The 13,471-nt window shown below is 45.1% G+C and overlaps 1 protein-coding gene across 1 annotated transcript in view; it reads left to right on the forward strand.

Moving 5' to 3' along the window:
- The first annotated feature begins 83 nt into the window (after positions 1-83).
- Positions 84-13,471, forward strand: part of ADAMTS18 (ADAM metallopeptidase with thrombospondin type 1 motif 18) — a 124,755-nt gene continuing 111,367 nt past the window's right edge. Inside the window, 3 exon segments of the mRNA XM_023752551.1 lie at positions 84-149; positions 151-193; positions 3,352-3,668. Of these exon segments, the coding sequence (XP_023608319.1) occupies positions 84-149; positions 151-193; positions 3,352-3,668 (426 nt within the window).

Raw genomic sequence — 13,471 nt, forward strand, 5'->3', positions numbered from 1 at the left:
GGCAGGTGCCCCGCCGAGGTGGCGCGCCGAGAGTGGGTTGCCGGGGGGCGCCAGGGGCAAGCCCCCCGCGCCCCTCACGCGCCATGTCCCCTTTTCTCTTGCAGGCGCTCCAGCTGTGCTGCCTCTGCTGTGCCTGGGTCGCCGCAGCCCCTAGCCAGTGACAGCCACTGCGGCGGCAGCGGATTGAATGACGGTTCGTACTTGCCCCCCCACCCCACCCCTAGGAGTCTGTCCAGGCACTTTGTCCCTTCTTTCCCCCCTCCGCAAAGAGGGAAAAAGGTACAAAGGCTCACCACCTCCCCGCCCCCTCCGCCCCCAACGTGGCAGGTGTGTGTGCGTGTTGGAAATGGTTCCTGTTTGTAGAGGGGGGAAGTGTGGCAAGGACTCAGAACTTATCAAAAGAATCAATGCCTCAAGCTTCAAGTCACATAAATGAGAAAACAATACTTTCCCTTGTTCACAGATGGCTTGTTTTAAAAATAAAATCGTACTGTGGTGAGAAATTAGGAAGTGGATATGGACTAGGCGGTTGGTATCAAAAGGCACCTTGCTCCCCTCCCTTCCTCTCTTGGGCAAGCCTGCGGGACCTACTGTCATGGGGATGAAAGAATATGGACCCCTTTCCTTCCCCACACCTCTCCTCCTCCCTCTCCTCTCCACTTCTGTTCCCTGTCTTCCTTTCCTCTCCGCTTCTTTGCCCTTGTGTCCTGGATTCCCAAAGGCCACTGCTAGAGGGAAGAAGATAGCTTGAGGTACTGGAGTCTTTATCTCTTCCGAGGTTCCCCAGCTGAAAACCTCCAGACCACCCCTCGCTTCTATCATTTATTAACTTCTCATGGCGCCCAGAAGGAAAATCCTTGTCTCCACGTTCCCACCAGCTACAGACCAGCCGATCCCTGATCCAAGGTGTCCAGCAAGACCTGAGGTTCAACCGATTCTCTAATCTTTAGCCTTGCAGGATCATGTCCTCCTACCAGGGGACAAGGGATCATCTTGGGGACAGGGAATGGCAGCGCCATGAAGAGGGACTGGGGCAGGGGGTGGGTCAGTGAGGGAGGCAGTAGGACAGAGCAGGAATTAGCTATTGAGAAGAGCTTTGGTCCAACCAGAAAGGCTGGCTGCAGTTTCTAAAACAACCTCCCATTGTCCCATCTGGTCAGATGGCTGCAGCCCCCCTCTGTTCCAGCTGCCACCTGTAAGGACCTCGTCTTTAGTCAGCCCCTGAGCTGATTGATCAGATCACTCTCCAACTATGTTGGGAGGACTCTCATTGCCCCTTCCCATCAAGGATGGAATAGCATCATCAGCCTGCTCATTCTGTTCTCCCCTTGGAAGCAAACTGGTTGCAGGTGTTGGTGTCTGAGTGGGTGGGGCTGAAGGGGGGGGGGGGGGCTTTTCAGTCTGATTCCCTTAAAGCAGCAGTTCTCAACCTGTGGGTCGCGACCCCTTTGGGGGTCGAAGGACCCTTTCACAGGGGTCGCCTAAGACCATCGGAAAACACATATATAATTACATATTGTTTTTGTGATTAATCACTATGCTTTAATTATGTTCAATTTGTAACAATGAAAATACAACCTGCATATCAGATATTTACATTACGATTCATAACAGTAGCAAAATTATAGTTATGAAGTAGCAATGAAAATAATTTTATGGTTGGGGGTCACCACAACATGAGGAACTGTATTAAAGGGTCTCGGCATTAGGAAGGTTGAGAACCACTGCAAAGGCTGGCTAAGGATCCCACAGGCCTCCCAGGCAGGGTTTCAGATGGTTCTGGACAAGGAGGTCAGAAACAACTTATTGGAGAGGCTCTGTTGCACGTGTCAGGGATGGTTCACACAGTTAGGTTTTAGTAAGGGAGGAAGTGGATTTTTCACTAAGAAAAAGCTGCATTGAATCGAAAACCACATACCTGTAAAGCATCATAATAGAGTTTTTTTTAAAAGAAGAGAAATAGTATACACCTGCTTTGTTTCTTAAGGTTAAGAGAGGAGGAAAACTTCTTTTCCAATTATTTTTTAATACGTATGTCAATTTGCAAGTATTTCTAGTTAAAGGAGTCAGAGAAGGAGAGAGGCAGGACATAGAGAATATTGTAAGAATGAGAGTTGCTCAAGCACTAAGAGTCACAGATGGTCAAACAGGAGAAAACATTTTAAAGTTGTCATATTGGTATTTTTTTCAAACATAATAATACCTTGATATGATTCCTGTTAGCTACAGGGCTTCTTTCTCTTTATCTTTTTTTGCTATTTTGGGAAAAGGGAAATTCCTGTTTTCCTCCTCCTAGAACCGAGGACCCCGGTGACTCAAACATGCCTCTTAGTTATTCGGCATCTTTCTAAACACTTTCCAAATTAGTTTCCCATCCTGTGCCTAGAAAGTGGAAATGCAGAGCGTTTTTTTTTTAAGCGCAGAGGGCATATTCCACATCATTTTGTGGGATGAGACTTTTCAGTTTCAATGTGTTGTGATAGAAAGCAGTGTGCTGGCTTCTCATTTTTTTTTTTAAGCAGCAAATTGTTTTTTAGCTCCTCCTCTCAGGAACAAGCAGCAATTAGTGCAGCTCCAGGGAGCAATGGTGAAGGTATTTCTAAACATGCCTTTCCAGGTGTCCCTGCTCTGACAACATGTCTGAGCAATTTGAAACATCATCCTGCTTAGGAAAAGCCCTGACAGTGTTGAGGCATTTTTATGCATCCACTCTATTGGGTGCTTACAATTAAATGGGATTGTCCCTGCAAAAGCTCATAGTAAAAGGTTAAGAGTGCTACAAGTTCTGGAGTTTTATTGTCACGTATAATTAATATTGGAAATAGGAAACTGCGGTTACTTGTGCATTTTCTGAGGAATCCTCTCAAGTTACTCAGCACTGTGAGTTATTTGACATTTAAATTCTGCCTCCCCTCCCCCCCCCACCCCAACACACACCCAATTCAGGTTAAACACAAAGATGGTAATCTCCTTAAAAAAATTCAATTCTTTCCTTTGGTAGTTTTATATGTATGTTGTCTCCCAAAAAGCAATGTTTATGAATGAATGGCTCTGTGACTAATATAGGAAAAGTCCATCTCTTCCCTAGATCAGGAGAGTTTGCCGCCTTTTCCACAAATATTCTTCACATTCATCAAGGTTGTGCTTGGCTGTTAGTGTTTATAGGAATTAGTGAGGCAGAGCTAATGGGAAGGACCACGGGTCCTCCTCTGAATTATATTTCATGTAGACGCATGGCCACAGGAACAAAGATACCTTTGAGCCGTGCATCCCTCTCGGCCAGCCTGCTGGGAGGTGACGGGTTGGCATTGCGGGCTCCCGGTGCTGACAGCTAAACCTTTCCCCTTGCAGATTACGTCTTTGTCACCCCAGTCGAAGTGGACGCGGGCGGGTCCTATATTTCCCACGACATTGTGCACAGCGGCAGGAGAAAGCGGTCAGCGCAGAGTGCCAGCAGCTCCCTGCATTACCAATTTTCAGCATTTGGACAGGAGCTCCACTTAGAGCTGAAGCCCTCGGCGATTTTGAGCAGTCACTTTATTGTCCAGGTACTTGGAAAAGATGGTGCTTCAGAGCCTCGGGGACCCAGGGTGCAGCGATGTTTCTATCAGGGATTTATCAGAAATGACAACTCCTCCTCCGTGGCCGTGTCTACTTGTGCCGGCTTGGTAAGTACCCCGCACTCTGCGTCGACTCCCTCTTCTGCGTGCATTCTGTACAACTTGAATGAACAGATGTCTGCAATATTAAGCGCTCTTCCAGCCAGTTCAACCCATTCACACTGTCAGCTTTGATACTTATGATATTCTCAATTGAATTAATCTAATCTGCTCCCAGAAAGAGAAAATAGAATAGAACTTTAATGACCATTTAGAACATTTCTTTTGATGTTTAATGGTCTGGGCCTCTTCATTCTCTGTGTTTGAGACAATCCCCAAGGAAATTAATTTGATGGATGCCATTCGCATTGTAAAGTCTTGGGAGACCAGGCATTATATAAATCGAACAAGCTGCGTGCCTCCGCGTTCCTTTGAAACGGGAAAACTGTATTTCGGTGCAGAATTGCATTCGGCAGCCCTGCTAAGTCCAACCTTCATGGAGAAGGGAGGCCTTTTGTTTTCTTTGACCTGTTCGTGTTCCGCTCGTGTGAGACGTCCTTGTAGAGTGTGGTGTGTTCGGGGCTGCCAGGGTGAAGTGTGCTGTCCAGGGACACAGACCGCTTAGAAGCACTTGGGACAAGTGTTCTTTCCCCTCTTGTGTGATCCTCATCTGTTGAGCTCAGGGCCAAGAATATTCGTGTAAATGATACTTGACTCAGAATTCAATCAAATGCATGAGGCAGTAAATGGCATTTGGGGTTGATTTCATTCTGTGTTGCAATTGAGAAGTGTCTGGAACTGACAGAAGTGTGTGTGTGTGTGTGTGTGTGTGTGTGTGTGTTGAGTGTTGAGATACTGAAACACATGAAAGTCATGCTCTGGGATGACTAGAAGAAGGAGAATGTGAGAAAGCCCAGTTGCATATGTAGTAATGTACATGGTACATCATGACACAAAATAAGAGTGGTTCCGCCCAGCCAGCATAGCTCAGTGGTGGAGTGTTGACCTATAAACCAGAAGGTCATGGTTTGCTTCTTGGTCAGGGCACATGCCCAGGTTGCGGGCTACATCCCCAGTGTGAGGTGTGCAGGAGGCCGATAATTCTCTTTGGTCATTGATGTTGCTATCTCTTTCTCCCTCTTCCTTCCTCTCTGAAATCAATAAAAAAAAATTTTAAAAATAAAAAAGAGTGGCTTGGGTGCAGGTGAATGAGGACTCCCATGTTCCTGGCTAGTTGAAACTTTACTATTTAAGTTTATTTTCCTGACACTGTGGCTTGAAATTTAGCTAAAATATTTTATTACCACCAGAGTTATGATATCCTTTGGTACAGTCTTTAAAGCAGCAGTTCTCAACCTGTGGGTCGCGACCCCTTTGGCGGTCGAACGACCCTTTCACAGGGGTCGCCTAAGACCATCCTGCATATCAGATATTTACATTACGATTCATAACAGTAGCAACATTACAGTTATGAAGTAGCAACGAAAATAATTTTATGGTTGGGTCACAACATGAGGAACTGTATTTAAAGGGCCAGAAGGTTGAGAACCACTGCTTTAAAGCATAGAGTGAAACAAAGATTTAACAATTCCCAACTAAGCTTGATCCATTTAAATGATCAATGTGGCTCTCTAATAACCTGTATATTATAACATGGTTGTATGACATATGTGTGCCTGCACAAACATGAATATCTCTTGTTTTTTTTTGGTTTTGTTGTCATGAGTCTCCTGCTCTTTGGGGGGCTTCCTTCCATCTTTCCCTCTCTCTTGTCTATTCCAGTATCCTGGTGTCTTCAGAAGGCACCCACCATCGTGGCTTACACTATCCCAGTCCATACAGCAGTGGTTAAGAGCAGTCTGGTCAGGATCATTCTCACCCCAGCACTCACTAGTAGGACGTTGGGCAAGTTACTCGTCTCTGTGTCTTAGTTTTTTCACCTCTAAAATGGGGACAATGAGAGTTTAGATAATAGCGCCGTAGGGAGGAAGTGACTTCTTACATGGGAAGTGCTACAGCTGTCCCTAGAAGGGAATAATTGCTCTGTATGTGTTCTGGTTCCCACAAAACATAGTCTCCTCTCGTTTAGCTCCCTCGGGATTCCACTCTTGTGAGTGATGGGAAATCTGATCAGTTGTCTCGTATGACTAGATGTTGGGTTATTTCTCCTAAGGAGGAGATTTTCTTTTGAACAAAGAGCAAATGATCACTTAACACATAAGAAGGAGGCAAGTTAATGTTCATCTTTGTGATGGATGTGAAAGAGGTCATTGACAGCCACATCTGCCTGTATATAAGGCTGATATAAAGTGGATTCTGTTCCAATGTGCAACATACTCTTAATTAACTTTACTTCTGTAGGCCTCATTTCCCTCTCCTGAAACATGTACAGTGATTCCTGAGACCACTGCCATCTCTAGGCATCTGCCTCTGATTATCCAATTTGTTGGTCCTGGCAGGACCCATTTGGCATGGGGTAGGGGGAGAATCAAGCTTATCTCATTGCATTACCCATCTCCCCGTGACCCTGCAAAGCACATACACCCAGACTCTACTCAACAATAAGAAAATAAAACAAGAAAGAGGACAGAGCCACAACTGAGAAGCCAAGACACTGCTCTATATTAATTTGTTTAACCTTGTGTTGAAATATACTATATATACAGAAAAATGCAAAAATCACTGAGTACAGCTTAAGGAATTTTCAAAAAGTTCACATGCATGTGATCACCAACCAGATCAAACAAGACATTGCCAGTGCTTTAGAACAGCGGTCGGCAACCGGTGGTCCACAGACCACTGGTGGTCCATGAGGTCTGAAAGGTTGGCAACCGCTGCTTTAGAAGATCCCCCATGGCCCCTTCCCAGTCACTACCCACCATAGGTGACCACTCTCCTAACTTCTAACATTGCTCAATGTTGCCTATTTTAATGTTTTACATAAGTAGAACATACAATATTCCTCTGTATGAATACTTTACAATGTTTCTATTTAATGGTCGACATTCAAATTGTTTTCAGTTTTGGGTTGTTATGAAGACTACTGCTGACCCTTCTTCTGTATGCCTTTTGGTGACCTTATGGACACATTCTGTTGGAAACCTACCTAATAATGAAGTTTCTGGGTCACAGGTTATGTGTATATTCAGCTTTAGTAGATTCTGCCAAACAGCTTTTCAAAGTGATTGCACTAATTTGCACTCCCATCAGCCGTGTGTGATTTTCAGAGTTCCAGTTGCTCCACATGCTCACCAACACTTGCTATTATCTATCTTTTTCTTTTTAGCCACTCTGATTGATGGATGTGAAGCGGTTATGGGTTTAGTTTGTATTGTCCTGGTGGATGTTGAAGTTGAGTATCATTTCTCATGCCTTTTGCCCATTTATATATTCTCTTTGCCAATCTATATCATACTTGGACAAGAAATAGTACAAATATTTTCAACCTAAACTGTGGTTGTTTTTCCTTTCTTGGTGAATAGAAGCAGGAATTCTGAGCAAAAACACCTTTGTCAACTTAACATCATGGTTGTTACGGCTTTGGCTCTCTAACAGGGCATTGACCTGCTTGTGAACCCTTTGTGAACCTATCAAATAGCAATAGGTGAGCACTGTGAAATCACATGAGATGCCACATGGAGGGGACTCTTCACTAGGGACATTGAGAAATGGGGATGGAGGGAAATAACTATGTTGGGAGGAAGAATTTCTTCATCCTTTCGGCCACCTGGAACCCATAGACATTGCCCAGCTTCTTGGGCTAAACAAGGGGTTAATACTTTCTCTAAAGTTAATTAGCAACTACTGTAATGGATTCAGGATAGTGAATGATTCACGAGTTCAGGAGAAAGACAACGTGCTTCTAACATGCTTGTTGGAGAGACTCATCCAAGTCCACCTGCTAGAAGAGATGAGCAACTCTTCTTAATACAGAAACTGACATGAGATGACTGAGACTAAGAGATAGAGCTCCTTCCACTTAAAGTCTCTACATTAGTGTTTCTCCAAGAGTGGGGCAGGGCGACTGGCATCAGAATGCCTTTAGGGGACAGAGCAATCTCCTAGTGTGCATGCAGTGTGCACTGGGAAAGTAATAAGTCACCTTTGGATAACCAAGTGCCAGTAGGGAAGCTAACCATTGTCTTGACTGCTGGGGAAACCCCGGGAGAAAGCGACAATGGTTTGAAGGGTTGTAATAGTGAAATGTAAGTACTTCCATGTATACATGTCCATTCCAGCTAAGGTTTCTCAGGCAGGGAATTTCCCTCAATAATTCAGAATTAAACTACTTAAAATATTTTCTGAAAAGGCACTCCCCCCAACTGACAGGTCTCACTTTACTCAGGAGTTGAGTAGGCGGTTATTGACTTGGAATAATTCATAAAACAGGAGTTGGGAACTACCCTGAGTGAATACTGCCTACTTTTATGTCTGGGGTGATTGTTTTTAAATTTTGAATGCCTTTATCAACAAGCAAGCCTTCTCCAGCTCAGCACTGCCCCCTACACCTGGCTGCCTTGCACTCTATGAAGGGATTTGGATTTGCAGCCCTTGACCCAGAATCTCAGGGTTGCAGATTAACCTAATCTATATTGCTATCTGCTGTGATGTCCTCTTTACCATATCCAGCCTCTTATTTATATTATTATACTAGAGGCCTGGTGCATGAAAATTCATGCACTGGATGGGGGTTCCCTCAGCCCGGCCTGCCCCCTCTCACAGTCCGGGCGCCCTCAGGGGTGGAAGGCGATGCCCCCATCACACCTCTGCTGCTGCCACTGCCAGCAGCACAAGCCTTGGCTGGCCCTGGTTACCTGAGCCTCAGGCAGCTCTGGGTGACTGGGCAGCTGACATCCGAGGCTTGCCTGTGCCTCGGGCCGGCCCTGGGCAGCTGGGGGGCTGAGGACGAGTCTGGCCACACTACGCGCCTGCCACCCCCCCAGCGAGGCTGAAAGGACGGGGGGACTCCGGCGGGCCTGAGGGGACTGGGTGCCGCCATCTTTGTGACAGTGTGACGGTCAATTTGCATATTCCCTCTTTATTAGATAGGATTGATTTCAGAGAGGAAGGGAGAGGGGGAGAGAGATAGAAACATCAATGGTGAGAGAGAATCATTGATCAGCTGCCTCTTGCATGCCCCACACTGGGGAATCAAGCCCACTACCGGGCATGTACCCCAACCAGGAATTGAACTCTGACCCCCTGGTTCATGAAGAGAAAGTCATTTCATCCAGGAAGTCCATGCCATTGTTGAGAGACTCTTCCTCTTGCTGTTGAACTTCAACCTACCTTCTTATTACTTTCACCAATATTTCTTAATTTTCTTTTCCGGGGTGATAGAAAAAGAACTATATTTTTCTTCTTACATGATGGGAGATCTAAAAACACCTTTCTCCCCGGAAATGTTCCACCTTGGTGATCCCTTTTATTAGGAGAGTGATTTTCAGAGTACAATCAGAGGCATTAGCTTCACTTCAAGTGTGAAATTTTTGAATTTCTTTACCCACAACAGAAGCTGGGCCCAGGAATGTATATTTTTAATCCTCCAAATCATTTCAATGCATACTAACAGTAGGGAACCATTGGATTAAGACCTTGGATATGCAGGAAAATCTTTTTAATTGGTTTATTGTTGGTTTGACAGATTGATTCCATTTTTGAAAGTTGGTGGAAGGGTATTTTGAGAAGTGACTAATGATTGGTCTTTCATTCAACAACTATTGATGAGCTTCTGTTATGTCAGGCACTGTTCAGAGCACTGTGAGTAAAACCAGAAGAGAATGAATGCTGTACTCTAGCCCATAGGATTTTGTTCTAAGGGAGAAATGGAGCAGCAATTTTAGCTCTAGAAATTGGTATTTTATTTTGAACCAAGCTATGGTACAACAAAACCCTGGAACAAAGGACCATGGGGCATGGTCAAGTTAGGGTCAATGCCACCTCTTGGAATTTTTCCAGGCACATTAGCATACTAATAATTCAGAAATATCCTGCATTAAAGATATTTGTTTAACTCTGTTTAAACCTAGAGTTTCCCTAATTTAGTTGGTCATGAAAACCTTTTTCAAGGAGCATCTCTTGGCAGTCTTTTTCCCCGAAGAGATATTATAATATTATGTATTGATTTCTAACTGTTAAGTGATGCTTCAGGAAAAAAAAAAGGATTTCATGATCACATAAATGATTTCTTGGCCATATATCGTCATATAGGTAGGGATGTGTTAAATTTAAATGCAATTAGGCGAATGTGTTTTCTGTAATACATTTCACACCTTTTAATATGCCAATAGGCATTGTGAAACTCTAAAAGGTGGAATTTTGATACTAATTTAACTACTCCCTTCCTTTTAAGCCATAGTTCTATCAACAACTTGTCCAGGGTTCTGTGGTTTGCCATAAAAGAGCAATACCTAGGTCTGAGATTATTTGCCCTTGACTGGTACCTGATAAATCCAATACCCATGTGTTCCAGTTGCGCAAATGCACCCCTTGCTTAAGAAACTCAACACCAAGCACCATTTGCAACATGAAGATCAAGTGAAAAGATGTAAAAAAAAATTTACGCCCAGGTCTGTAACACATCGGTGCTTTACCTTTGATGAATGACCTGAGCTGGTGAGAGTGGCAGACGGCTGTGCTGTTCCGTCCGGTCTCTGGTTAGGAGGATCAGCCTCCGCACGGCATCAGGGGCTCAGCAAGGACTGTGTGCCAGGATCCAGGCTGCCACCAGATCCCTCCAGCCTCCACTCGGACGCACTGTCCAGTTTTGTCACTTGGTTTTCCTTCCTCGCTCTTTGCTTTGTCCCCGACAGTTAAACTGTAAGTGGGTTTCTCCTCCATGGCTGGCTGCCCTCATGTCCAGATTGTATCTTTCTGAGCGGTGGCCTTTGTAGACTGTGATGGCAGGGGCCCGTTCTCCAAAGAGCCTGGGTCCCTGCGAGGAACTTGGAAGCAGTTAGGTTTCCATGGGTGGAGGGAGGCTTTGATCTCCTCTTTTCAGAAGTATTTTATGACCCAGAAGGCTCAGCCATTGAGTTGTCTGTCGCTGGCCACTGCCTGCCCAGCAGTCTTTAGAAAGCCGATTTCCATTCATAAGAGGGCTGAAGTTAAATGCCCTTAGTCCAGGCGGGCGGGCTCTGCTGCTTCATGGGGCCTTGTTAGCTAGCAGGGGTTTGCTGAATTACACAGACCCCTTTGGAGCTGTCTAGTCACTTGAGAGGATCGTGTGAAATTCAGGATGAGCCTGGGTTGTATTTACAAGTTTTTGGATACAGGCTGATCCAAACCAGTGATTCTTTCTTTGGTTATTATTTGATTCATCAATAGTAGAAAGATTTTTTTTTTGTCTCTGACCTGTATGCCCTCTTTTGACATGGTTTGTGAAGACAATTATTTGCATATAGCAACATTTTTTTTTAGCAAAATTCCACCCAATCTCTTTTTGTAAAAAAAATGGACAAAGTTTTAGACTGAGAACTAGACCCCTAGGCTGAGTTGAGGGTTGTTCAGATGGGAGGGAGCAAGACTGCTCCTTCCCCCAGGCTCTCTGCCTGTCTGTGAGGCCACCGAAGCATCAGACTCCCCAGCTTCTTCAGCGCTCCGTGCCTCGGTTTTCTCATCTGCAAAGTGGCCATGGGAACGCTGTCTCTCACCAGGCGTAGCATTGTGACACTTTACAATGAGCGCTTAGCCTGGCACGCACCCGATTGTTCTTGACCTTGGACGAGGAGAGGGTCTGGGAAGGAAGTGGCAACTTGCGAAGGCTTAGTCCTGGACTCTCTCCCAGCCAGTTGGGACAGGAAGAGAGCACTTGGGTGTTGGCCATCATCCCATTGAGAACGTTTAGGGATTTTGTGTGTGGTGGGGGGCGGGGGGGAGGATTAACCACTTTTTATCAACTCTGAATAAATAAAATTGGAGAAAGATAAAGAATCAAAGAGGAAGGCTCCACAAATAAAGATGTGGCTGCATGCATGTGTGCGAAAGCGGTGCGGCGTAATGGCCTTGAGGGCCCACTCCGACGTCCCAGCTCTTAACTGCATGATCCACGTCCAATTATTTGCCCTCTCTGGGCTTCATTTCCTCATTGGTAAGATGAGGATAATAGTAGTCCCTCCCCCGTGGGGTTTATGGTTGCTTAACAGAAAGAAAAATACTCCATGTGCAATGCTCAAACTAGTACATGGCACCTAGCACTAATATGGGTAGTGGTAAAGAGAGAGTGATATTGTCATTATTGCAGACCTTCTCCCACAAAGGAGCTTTCAAATCGGCTAAGGCCAATCCTCCTCACCACCCACAGGCAGGGAAATTTCATCCGAGACAATAAGAATAGTTTATATTTAAGCACTTGCTGAGCTATTAACCCCGGAGCTGTGGAGAGAAGAGCGAACTGAGATTCAGCCCCTGGCCTTTATAATATTTCCTGCCAGTCGGCATATGGGCAGTCAAGGTTCACAGTGGCATGTTTTTTTCTCAATACACTTCAAAAAGAGGTGGACACTTTGGGGGAAAAAACACAAACATATAGTTAGGCCCCACTCCTGCAAGTTCAGTAGGTCCTGGGTAGAGCCTGATGTCCATTTGAGTAAAGGGGAGAAAACTTCCCAGGGGTCCCAGCGGCCACTGGGGACTGTGAGTCAGTGTCCTAAAGGGGTCTGCAAGGCGCCAGCTCAGGGCAGGGGAGGACTGGGAGCTCTCTGGAAGGTTGCCTTTGCTTTATGGCGTGCATCACACCACGTTAGGGTGGTTATCCGTGCTCTGACTAGCATTAGCCAGCACGTATGCTGAGGGGGGCAGGCAGGGATGGCTAGGGTAAATCAAAATATAGAGATTGTTTTTATTTACATATTATAGGACTTTTCATTTACAAGCAGAACAATTCTACCTACAACTAGATTAAGCATTTAAAGAACTTTTTTTGGCTCTGGAGTGATCTTTCTAATTCATCCCTCCCTGGGCTAGGACGGCTAGCTTTCAGCAAGGTTGGACCAAAGATCCCCAATGATGTCAGCACTGTGGTTCTCTCTTCTCAGTCTCTCAACAATTTGCTGTTGCTAGTCTTCCTTTAGCATACAGGACATCCTGAGCTCCAGAGATCATTCAGAATTTCCTTGAGTGGCTGGTATCTCATGAGACTTCCTCAGCAATAATAACACAGTTGTCACCTATCCTATATAATAAAAGCCTAATATGCAAATTGACCAAACAGCAGAATGACCGGTGGAACAACTGGTCACTATGACACGCACTGATCACCAAGGGGCAGACACTCAATGCAGGAGCTGCCCGCAGGCCCCAGGCCAGCCAAGGTAGGTGCCAGTGAGGGCCCCCTGATCACCCTGCCGGTCACCCCACAGATTGGCCCTGATCACCGGCCAGACCTAGGGACCCTACGCATGCACGAATTTTGTGCACTGAGCCTCTAGTATCATATATGACAACAAGCATGTGGGACTGAGCTTTATTTGTTCTCTCACCTGTCTGTAAGCCTCAGAGGGCCAAGTCAATTCATTTGTGTATCTGAACAAGATGCACCTTCTATTTTAATTTATGTATTGCTATGTGAATTACTGCATAGGAGGTCTGGAGTGTGGTGTTGAAACCTGGGATCTCCAGTTATCCATCAGTCCGAGCTCCTTTTGAAACCAGAGTTTATTGTTTCTGTTGTGTGTGCTCACATGCATTAAAAATATGGACAAATTTCATTAGTACTTTTCCTGAAGTATTTTGGGGAAGGAGGTGTGCCTTAAAATAATATGTATCTTGGAGTTCCTTCCTCATCACATATACATCTATCTTATCCTTTTAACTTCTGCATTTATAATCATTACCTTCTGGGTAATGGTTTTTTAAGTTGTTGTTGCTGAAAA

Source organism: Myotis lucifugus, unplaced genomic scaffold (assembly GCF_000147115.1).
Source record: "Myotis lucifugus unplaced genomic scaffold, Myoluc2.0 scaffold_35, whole genome shotgun sequence".
Lineage (NCBI taxonomy): Eukaryota > Metazoa > Chordata > Mammalia > Chiroptera > Vespertilionidae > Myotis > Myotis lucifugus.